The sequence below is a fragment of the Erpetoichthys calabaricus genome, chromosome 13 (assembly GCF_900747795.2).
Source record: "Erpetoichthys calabaricus chromosome 13, fErpCal1.3, whole genome shotgun sequence".
Classification (NCBI taxonomy): domain Eukaryota; kingdom Metazoa; phylum Chordata; class Cladistia; order Polypteriformes; family Polypteridae; genus Erpetoichthys; species Erpetoichthys calabaricus.
Window position 1 is genome coordinate 6,200,871 of NC_041406.2, and position 11,756 is coordinate 6,212,626.

The 11,756-nt window shown below is 44.0% G+C and overlaps 1 protein-coding gene across 1 annotated transcript in view; it reads right to left on the minus strand.

Moving 5' to 3' along the window:
- cmtm7 (CKLF-like MARVEL transmembrane domain containing 7) overlaps nt 1-11,437 on the minus strand; it is a 47,190-nt gene extending 35,753 nt beyond the window's left edge. The window contains exons 1-2 of the mRNA XM_028817909.2: nt 11,109-11,437; nt 3,040-3,213 (exon numbers count right to left, since the gene is read on the minus strand). Coding sequence (XP_028673742.1) covers nt 3,040-3,213; nt 11,109-11,222 — 288 coding nt within the window. The 5' untranslated portion in view covers nt 11,223-11,437. The remainder of the gene's footprint in view (nt 1-3,039; nt 3,214-11,108) is intronic.
- Nucleotides 11,438-11,756: the final 319 nt, after the last annotated feature.

Below are 11,756 nucleotides of genomic sequence, written 5' to 3' on the forward strand. Positions count from 1 at the left end.
AAATTGGGGTTTACCCCGGTGGACGAGAGGGTAGCCTCCCTTCGCCTTCGGGTGGGGGGACGGGTCCTAACTGTTGTTTGTGCGTATGCACCGAACAGCAGTTCGGAGTACCCACCCTTTTTGGAGTCCCTGGAGGGCATACCTTCTGGGGACTCCCTCGTTCTGCTGGGAGACTTCAATGCTCACGTGGGCAATGACAGTGAGACCTGGAAGGGCGTGATTGGGAGGAATGGCCCCCCCGATCTGAACCCGAGCGGTGTTTTGTTATTGGACTTCTGTGCTCGTCACGGATTGTCCATAACGAACACCATGTTCAAGCATAGGGGTGTTCATATGTGTACTTGGCACCAGGACACCCTAGGCCTCAGTTCAATGATCGACTTTGTGGTCGTGTCGTCGGACTTGCGGCCACATGTCTTGGACACTCGGGTGAAGAGAGGGATGGAGCTGTCAACTGATCACCACCTGGTGGTGAGTTGGCTTCGATGGTGGGGGAGGATGCCGGTCAGGCGTGGTAGGCCCAAACGTGTTGTGAGGGTCTGCTGGGAACGTCTGGCAGAGCCCCCTGTCAGAAGTAGCTTCAACTCCCACCTCCGGCAGAACTTCGACCACATCCCGAGGGAGGTGGGGGACATTGAGTCCGAATGGGCCATGTTTCCGTGCCTCTATTGTTGAGGCAGCTGACCGGAGCTGTGGCCGTAAGGTGGTCGGTGCCTGTCGTGACGGCAATCCCCAAACCTGTTGGTGGACACCGGCGGTGAAGGATGCCGTCAAGCTGAAGAAGGAGTCCTACAGGACCCTTTTGTCCTGTGGGACCCTGGAGGCAGCTGATAGGTACCGGCAGGCCAAGCGGAATGTGGCTTTGGTGGTTGCTGAGGCAAAAACTCGGGCGTGGGAGGAGTTTGGGGAGGCCATGGAGAACGACTTTCGGACGGCTTCGAGGAGATTCTGGTCCACCATCCGGCGTCTCAGGAAGGGGAAGCAGTGCAGTGTCAACACTGTATATGGTGGGGATGGTGCGCTGCTGACCTCGATTCGGGACGTTGTGGGTCGGTGGGGGGAGTACTTCGAAGACCTCCTCAATCCCATTAACATGCCTTCCAATGAGGAAGCAGAGCCTGCGGACTCAGAGGTGGGCTCCCCCATCTCTGGGACTGAGGTCACCGAGGTGGTCAAAAAACTCCTTGGTGGCAGGGCCCCGGGGGTGGATGAGATACGCCCGGAGTTCCTCAAGGCTCTGGATGTTGTAGGACTGTCTTGGTTGACACGCCTCTGCAACATCGCATGGACATCAGAGACAGTGCCTCTGGATTGGCAGACCGGGGTGGTGGTCCCCCTCTTTAAGAAAGGGGATCGGAGGGTGTGTTCCAACTACAGAGGGATCACACTCCTCAGCCTCCCTGGAAAAGTCTATTCAGGGGTCCTGGAGAGGAGGGTCCGTCGGATAGTCGAGCCTCGGATTCAGGAGGAACAGTGTGGTTTTCGTCCTGGTCGCGGAACAGTGGACCAGCTCTACACCCTTAGCAGGGTCCTGGAGGGTGCATGGGAGTTTGCCCGACCAGTCTACATGTGTTTTGTGGACTTGGAAAAAGCATTTGACCGTGTCCCTCGGGGAATCCTGTGGGGGGTACTCCGAGAGTATGGGGTACCGGCGCCCCTGATAAGAGCTGTTCGGTCCCTGTACGATCGTTGCCAGAGCCTGGTCCGCATTGCCGGCAGTAAGTCGAACCCGTTTCCAGTGAGAGTTGGACTCCGCCAGGGCTGCCCTTTGTCACCGATTCTGTTCATAACTTTTATGGACAGAATTTCTAGGCGCAGCCAGGGCGTTGAGGGGGTCCGGTTTGGTGGGCTCAGGATTGGGTCACTGCTTTTTGCAGATGATGTTGTCCTGTTTGCTTCATCAGGCCGTGATCTTCAGCTCTCTCTGGATCGGTTCGCAGCCGAGTGTGAAGCGGCTGGGATGAGAATCAGCACCTCCAAATCCGAGACCATGGTCCTCAGCCGGAAAAGGGTGGAGTGCCCTCTCAGGGTTGGTGGCGAGATCCTGCCTCAAGTGGAGGAGTTCAAGTATCTCGGGGTCTTGTTCACGAGTGAGGGAAGAATGGAGCGTGAGATCGACAGGCGGATCGGTGCGGCATCCGCAGTAATGCGGGCTCTGTATCAGTCTGTCGTGGTGAAAAAGGAGCTGAGCCGCAAGGCGAAGCTCTCAATTTACCAGTCGATCTATGTTCCTACCCTCACCTATGGTCATGAGCTATGGGTAGTGACCGAAAGAACGAGATCGCGAATACAAGCGGCTGAAATGAGTTTCCTCCGCAGGGTGTCTGGGCTTTCCCTTAAAGATAGGGTGAGAAGCTCAGTCATCCGGGAGGGGCTCAGAGTAGAGCCGCTGCTCCTCCGCATCGAGAGGTGTCAGTTGAGGTGGCTCGGGCATCTGATCAGGATGCCTCCTGGACGCCTCCCTGGTGAGGTGTTCCGGGCATGTCCAACCGGGAGGAGGCCCCGGGGAAGACCCAGGACACGCTGGAGGGACTATGTCTCCCGGCTGGCCTGGGAACGCCTCGGGATTCTCCCAGAAGAGCTAGAAGAAGTGGCCGGGGAGAGGGAAGTCTGGGCATCTCTGCTCAAGCTGCTGCCCCCGCGACCCGACCTCGGATAAGCGGGAGACAATGGATGGATGGATGGATGGATGGATGGATATATATATATATATATATATATATATATATATACACACAGAGAGAAAGAGAGAGAGAGATGTATACCTGACAGATCGCAGTCTGAACGGTTAATGAAGCAGCACGTCAAAGCATTGACATCACAGACCGCAGTCCGAACGGTTAATGAAGTAGCACGTCAAAGCATTGACATCACAGACAGACAGTTTAGGCCAAGAAGGACATGTATAGTAACTTGTCATTACAATTACTGCATATTTACAGCAGGGGGCACTGTTTTTTTAAACTCTGATAAGTACTTTCTGTCTGGCACACACTAATAAAAAAAGAAAAAAAAAAAAAAGAAAATGAAATCACTTACTATTAAAAGACAGTTGACTTGAGTCAGCACGGTATGAACCCGGAACAGGTGCATGAAATAGAATAATACAATGACCACAAGAAACCACACTGTGACGACCTGAAGGACTTTGTAATTTGAATAGACTGAAAATTCAGAGGTCTGAACACAGAGGAAGGAAATAAGCAGAGTCACCTAGAAGAGAAAAACACAATTATTAAAGCAGCAGCAACATCAAAGTTTGGTACATTTAATGATCCCGTACGTTTAATTTTATTTTTCCAGAAAGACACTGACCGGCACATCCAAATTACATTTGGAAAAAGTGACAAACATGTAATGCTGGGGTACTCAATTATGATTTAAGGAGGTCCGGATAGAGAAAATTTTGTCATGTACAGGTCTGCAGCATCATGTTTAAGTTGCATTATAATTTACTTATACATTACAATTAGATAGATAGATAGATAGATAGATAGATAGATAGATAGATAGATAGATAGATAGATAGATAGATAGATAGATAGATAGATAGATAGATAGATAGATAGATAGATAGATAGATAGATAGATAGATAGATAGATAGATAGATAGATAGATAGATAGATAGATAGATAGATAGATAGATAGATAGATAGATAGATAGATAGATAGATAGATAGATAGATACTTTATTAATCCCAAGGGGAAATTCACATACTCCAGCAGTGGGTATAGAAAAGAATCCCCCCCCTTGAAATATTGTTTGCTTTACAGCCTTAAATGAAACACACAAACCAATATTTTTTTCCAGCTTTACTTACTCAATGCAATCTGTAACATCCAAGTGAAAAACATCACAGCTACATTTCAGAAGAATTTAAAAAAATTAAAAACAAGACCTACTGAGATGAATAAAGGATCACCCCCTTCCTAAACTCAAACAGGTGTAAGTGCCCACCATTTCCATTGTGGTTACTGGCTTCCTTCCACCTGTGATCAATTGTAATGAGTGTGATTAGTGAAGCAAACAACGGACTATGGGTGGCAGGCCACTTTCAAAAGATCTCAGGGATAGAGTTGTGGACGGACATAAGGCAGGAGATGGGAGACAAAAAAAATGTCAAAGGCTTCATCAATCCCAAGGAGCTCAGTAAAGTCCATCATAAAGAAGTGGCAAGTGTTTGGTACTACTGGGACACTCCCTGGATCCAAACTGGATGGAAGAGCAAGGAGGAAACTGGTAAGAGAGGCTACCAAGAGGCCAATGACCACTTTGAAGGAGTTACAGGATTTTATGGCAAAGAGTGATCATTGTGTGCATGTGACAACAATTTCACAAGCGCTCCAGAATTGTGGCTTGTTCGGGAGGATCGTAAGGAAAAAGCCACTTCTCAAGAAAGCCCACATTAAGGCTCGTTTGAGCTTTGCTAGAATGCACCTTGAAGATTCTGATGCCAAGTGGAAAAAAGTCTTATGGTCAGATGAGACCAAAATCAAACTATTTGGCCTCAATACCAAACGGTACACCAATGCGGCTCCCATTTCTTTTTCTTCTCCATTTATCTTTATTCACTTATTAATTCATCTATGCTGCCCTCTCTTTCTCAGGGGTGGGGGTTGATTTGTGTTCAATCCTATTTTTGTAAAATTGATCTGTTTGCATGGAATGTTAGAGGATCTGTGCAGAACATTTTCAAAACCTGGCAGGATCTCATCAATAACATTTTAGGATAAGCACTTAAACTGAGGAAGTAGGTTCTCTCCCCAGAGAGTACCACGTGCACATTTTTTCCAAAAATTAGCATTAGAAAATCAGGTGCGCGTCATACATGAGGAAATTTTTTCTGTAATGTTTACTTCTTCAGCTTGGGCTCTCTCACTCGCTCTCGCTTTCTCTCACTCGCTCTCTCTCACGCTGTCTCTCTCGCGCTCTCTCTCTCATTCGTTTGTTTGTTCGTTCGCGCAACGGAAGAAAAAAAACTTTCGTCATGCAACAAAAAACAGAAGGGCATTTTGCGGAAAACAGAACAGAACAGCAGTTATTTCTAAAGCACATTTCATACAAAAAATGTATCTCAAAGTGCTTTACATAATGAAGACAAATAAAAGACAAAGTAAGAAATTAAAATAAGACATTAATTAACATAGAATAAGAGTAAGGTCCGATGGCCAGGGAGGACAGCAAAAACAAAAAAAACTCCAGACAGCTGGAGAAAAAAATAAAATCTGCAGGGTTCCAGGCCATGAGACCGCCCAGTCCCCTCTGAGCATTCTACCTAACATAAATGAAATAGTCCTCTTTGTATTTAGGGTTCTCACGGAAGGAATTGATGATGATGGTCATGCAGACTTCTGGCCTTTAATCCATCAATGTTGGAACATCGCGGTGCTTTGAGTAGATGGTGGCGGCCAAAGAAACCAGAAAAAGAAACAGAAGAGAGAGTTGGGGTTAGTATGGATTTTAGAACCACCATGAATAGTTATTATAATGAACTGAATATACAGAGTATCAGGATTAAATTAAAGTGAAGTTACGAGAAAGTCATGTTAAAGTAATGTGTTTTTAGCAGTTTTTTTAAAGTGCTCCACTGTATCAGCCTGGCGAATTCCTATTGGCAGGCTATTCCAGATTTGAGGTGCATAACAGCAGAAGGCCTCCCGCCTCACCACTTCTTTTAAGTTTTGCTCTTGGAATTCTAAGGAGACACTCATTTGAGGATCTAAGTTTACGATTTTGAGTATAAGATGTCAGACATTCCGATATATAAAATGGGGCAAGATTATTTAAGGCTTTATAAACCATAAGCAGAATTTTAAAGTCAATCCTGAATGACACAGGTAACCAGTGTAGTGACATCAAAATTGGAGAAATGTGCTCGGATTTTCTTTCCCTAGTTAGGATTCTAGCAGCTGCATTCTGCACTAGTTACAAACAATTTGTCTTTTTTAGGTGGTTCTGAGAGGAGTGCATTACAGTAATCTAGTCAACTGAAAACAAAAGCATGAACTAATTTCTCAGCATCTTTCAAAGATATAAGAGGTCTAACTTTTGCTATGTTTCTTAAGTGAAAAAATGCTGTCCTAGTGATCTGATGAATATGCGATTTAAAATTCAGATTACAGTCAACAGTTACCCCTAAGCTTTTTACCTCCGTCTTGACTTTTAATCCTAATGCATCAAGTTTATTTCTGATAACCTCATTGTATCCATTATTGCCAATCAGTAAGATTTCAGTATTCTCTTTATTTAGCTTGAGAAAATTACTATTCATCCATTCAGAAATACAAGACAGACATTGTGTTAGTGAATCAAGAGAATCGGGGTCATCAGGTGCTATTGATAAACACAGCATAGCTGTGGTAGCTCACGTTGTGCCCTGAGATAATCTGACCTAACGGAAGCATGTAGATTGAGAAGAGCAGCGGACCCAAGATAGAGCCTTGTTGAACACCATATAGGATATCATGTGTCTTTGAGTTGTAATTACCACAACTAACAAAGAATTTTCTCCCTGCCAGGTAGGATTCAAACCAATTTAAGACCCTGCCAGAGAGGACCACCCATTGACTAAGGCGATTTCTAAGAATATTATGATCAATGGTGTCAAATACGGCACTCAGATCTAAGAGGATGAGAACAGATAAATGGCCTCTGTTTGCATTTACCCGCAAGTCATTTACTACGAGTGCAGTTTCTGTGCTGTGATTTGTTCTAAAACCTGACAGAAATTTATCAAGAATAGCAGGTTTATTGAGGTGGTCATTTAACTGAATAATGACTGCCTTCTCTAGAATTTTACTTAAGAAAGGCAGGTTAGAGATGGGTCTAAAATTTTCAAGAGCCGAGGGGTCGAGATTATTTTTCTTAAGTAGGGGTTTAACTACAGCAGTCTTAAGACAGTCTGGGAAGAGCCCCATATTTAATAATGAATTTACTATGTCAAGAACATTATCAATTAGTACGTCCGATACTTCTTTGAAAAAACTTGTTGGTATTGGGTCAAGGACGCAGGTGGAGGGTTTCAGTTGAGAAATTATTTTATGTAAATCAGGTAAATCTATCCTGGTGAAAGAATTTAATTTGTTTATAACTGGGTACTGAGTACTGGGGCTTAGGAGGATCCTTAGTGTTGGGGAGATATACTATGTTATTTCTAATATCATTAATTTTTTGATTGAAAAATACAGCAATAGCCTCACAGGTTTTACTGGAAGTACTTAGGAGGCATTCCTTTGAGTTACCTGGGTTTAACAGACGATCAATTGTAGAAAATAAGACTCTGGGATTACTAGCATTGTTATTTATAAGCTTAGAGAAATAGCAGCGCCTCTCAAGACGGACTGTGTTATTGTATTCTGTTAATTTAACCTTCCATATTTCATAGTGGTTAGTTAGTTTAGTTTTCCTCCATTTACGCTCAGCTCTACGGCATGTTCTCTTTAAATCAGACACTCTTTGGGCCTTCCATGGTATAACAATGCTAGAAGATTTTTTTAACTGTCTTTTCAGGCGCAACTATGTCAACAGCAGCTCTCACTTTAGTATTAAATCTTTCCACCTTATTATTTACATTATCCTCGCTATTATAGTTGGCACTATAAACGAACTGATTGCTTAGAATGTTTGTAAGTTTTAAAGCTGCTGATGAGTCGAAAGAGCGTTTTTTAACAATATGCTTCTCATGAATGTTTTCTATCATTATTTTTATATTAAATAGTAGAAGAAAATGGTCTGATAGACCAATATCAATGACCTGCTTTACATCAACGTTTAGTCCTTTAGTAATTACTAAGTCTAATGTATGACCTGCTTTATGTGTAGGCTGATCAACGAGCTGTCTCAAATCAAGAGTCCAGGAGGTTCATGAATTCTTTAACTTTTTGGTCATACTGATTGTCGATATGAAAGTTAAAGTCACCGTCTATTAAGAGTGTGTCATAGTTCGTAATTAAAATTGACATTAAGTCGGAATTCCTCAAAGAAAGATGCGTTAAATTTAGGAGGTCTATACACGGATAATACTAGAATGTGAGAATCTCCATGAATAACAATGGCGAGATACTCAAAGGACTTGAATATACCACAACTGACATCTTTACACTTTAACCGGCTTGAGTAAATGTTTGCCAAGCCGCCACCTTTTTTTCCTTGGCGATTCGCACGCATAAAACTGTAATCCGGAGGCACAGATTCGATTAAAACATCCGCTCCATCTGAGCTAAGCCACATTTCACTTAGTGCAATAAAATCAATTTTTCTATCACTAATAAGATCATTGATAAAAAACGTCTTGTTAGTTAAAGCTCTACCATTTAATAGTGCCATAAACATCTTGTTAGTGCCATAAACACTTCCTATACAATCACAACGCACGTCATACACGGGGCAAAGCGGTTTTCGCGATTTTCTTTGTAAAAATTAGGGTGTGCGTCTTACACGAGGGCGTATGGTACATGAGTAAAAATGGTACCTCTATTCATTTATTATTTTATCTATTCATTTGTCTTTACTAGCATAAAGTTTTACTCTGCTGGCCTAGCTCTCTTTCTCAGGGGTGGGGGTTGATTTGTTTCGAACCTTTTTCTTTCTTTTTGTAAAACTCGAGTTATGTGTATGGAGTGTTATTTGATTTTAAAAAAATAAATAAAAAAATACGGTTTGAAGCTTTTCTCCTTTTTAACTCCTGACATTTGGCACAATGTTTGAGTATTGCAATTTATGCTGTTAACCATAACTCTGGGTACGTCTTGAAGCAATCGGGTGAAAGCCGCCATAGGTCATCCGCTTTGATAATCGTTGCCGAAAGTGCAGCAGCTGGATGATACAGAATCCGGAAGAGATTGTCCATATAGCCCAATAATTTGAAACTGTGGAGCCAAGGGGGAAAAAAGTCAACGAAAAAAACAGGTCTTTGTTCCAAAAGATCATAAAGGGCACTGCACATGAACAGCAAATGAGAATGCCATGTCAAAAGAATCCCCCTAAATTCCTGTCACAGGTTGCTTACTTTAGGTCAACAACTCTGATCTGTTATTTATTCTCCACGTGTTGTTTCATCATGAAGCACAATGAATCAGAATATCTTTATTGTCATTGTAACAAATACAACGAAATTAGGTGCAGTGCCTGTGGTGTCAAAATATATCCATCCATCCATCTATCCATCCATTTTCCAACCCGCTGAATCCAAACACAGGGTCACGGGGGTCTGCTGGAGCCAATCCCAGCCAACACAGGGCACAAGGCAGGAACCAATCCCAGTCAGGGTGCCAACCCACCGCAGGACACACACAAACACACCCACACTAGGGCCAATTCAGAATCGCCAATCCACCTAACCTGCATGTCTTTGGACTGTGGGAGGAAACCCACGCAGACACGGGAAGAACATGCAAACTCCACGCAGGGAGGACCCGGGAAGTAAACCCAGGTCCCCAGGTCTCCCAACTGCGAGGCAGCAGCGCTACCCACTGCGCCACCGTGCCGCCCGGTGTCAAAATATAAATAAATATAATTACAAAAGGATAAGGAAGGATATGACAGCAGTGTGTCTGTCTGCATTTACCATCCCTGCCATTGTGGCATCATAAGAACAATGTGGAAATTTGCTCAAGATGGGCAATGGAAGTTATGAAAAGGAATTAGAAAAGGCATCACAGATACTTGACGGACTCAGCTGATGACCTCACAGTGGGTGGGGTGCGTCCTTCCCATGATCCACCTCCCAATCCATTTTTATACCTTAGTGAGAGAAGTTGCTTTCAGCCTCAGGATTAAGCGCTTCATGACTTACACTGAAAAACCACAACCACAAAAGATAGGAATGTAGCTGCCAGGGATTGTGGCAAGAACATGCAGCACCGTGTTATGTTCATACATTTCTGTGAAGTGTTATGTTAGCCCACTGAAAAGGCCGCTATATAAAGATAAACTGCTCAAAAAAATGAAAGGGCCACTCTGAAAACACATCAGATCTCAATAGGGAAAAAATCCCACTGGCTATCTCTAATGTTATGGACTGATTAGATAGATAGATAGATAGATAGATAGATAGATAGATAGATAGATAGATAGATAGATAGATAGATAGATAGATAGATAGATAGATACTTTATTAATCCCAATGGGAAATTCACATTCTTCAGCAGCAGCATACTGATACAATAAATAATATTAAATTAAAGAATGATAATAATACAGGTGATGAGTGAAAAGTGAAAGGATAGAAATGAAAGCGATCAAATGACAGAGGGACACCCCGAAAATCAAAGGGAAAAAATGAGGCGGCAGCAACTCCAAATGGCACTCAGTAGTTTGTATGCACACTCCCCCTGCCTTGCCTGAAAACATTCTAATGAGACGATGGATGGTGCCCTGGGGGATCTCCTCCCAGATCTGGACCAGGGCATCACTGAGCTGACAAATGTCGCTTTGAAGTGCGTGATTAAATCGAGCACACAGGAAGCTACCCCGCTGATATTTAATTCAAATGACCGTGACTGTCACCTGCAATGTACCCGCGAGTTTTTGACGGTCGTATTTCTGGCTCTCTCCCTGTCACACACACACACACACACATACATAGACAGAAACTCGAGAGATTTGATACATAACAAATAGTTCAAGTTCACACTACTGCAGGCCGAGCAGAAGTGTGCCTCGAGTTTCTGTTGTGTAACAACACTCGTATATACAGTTAGTTTCGCCTACAAATAACGGCACGGCACAGATTGGCTACCCTGAGGCCAACGTAATGGAAATTCACTTAACAGACTCGCATATTGAATAAAGTGGCGCGACTGGTGTAACTGGGCACAGTGCGCTTCGTACCCTTGCGTGGTGAAGGGGCAGCGCTTTCAGGACACACACACACCCACACAAATCACACTGCCACCACCATCGCCACACACAAACTGCCAGACAGGAATTCTTTTGCCAATCTGAAAGCGCCCTCTTAACTCAACCGGTTGCGTCTGCCAAGACAAGCGGACGACTGTTGAAATAAAAAAGGAGGGTTTGCCCACAACTGCTAGAAAGAAAAGTTTTTACTATTTATTTACTATAAAATTGACAACTTCCATTCTACATTAAATGAGCATTTCTTACCATCTGTGCAATCTTCAGTTTCCCTTGAGAGGACCTGAAGAAGGCTGCGTCCACCGTCACAGTGGCGTTACTCAGTGCGGCGGTGGCTGACGATGTGAAGATAGAGGGGGCCATAATGACTTTCCGAAATGGCAACTCTTTCCTGGAGGTTTATACTCTTTTTTTCTTCCCTAAATCCGAGTAACTTCAGTTGCACACTGCAGCCTCGAAAGTTTGCTAAAGTGGCAGCCCCAAACTGAGCTACACGATGGGGCGGGGTTTGAGCCTAGCCGAGAACGCAAACCGCGCGCATCGAGGAGATTCACGCCTTCCGCTAAACTTCACTCAACAGATAGAGCGCGGGGTGCGAGAGTGCGGCAAGCTTACCACTACGTCACTTCCTCTTGGTGTGGGCATTCCGAATAAGTCGCTGTTGCGGAATGTGAGGTACAAGTGCTGGAGCTGAGCTACGCGCGCAGGAATCGCTGCATTTTTATAAGCAGCAACAGCCGCCGCCTGCTGAGAGCACAACAGTGTGGAACTGCAGCCGGCAATACCTATGATCTGCAACGGAACGCCCAAAGAATCAAATTATGAATCGAAATAGCCAAGATTGCATCTAAACATGTGCAGGGCCGGAGTGAGATTGTCTTTTAGCGCTGGAGTGTC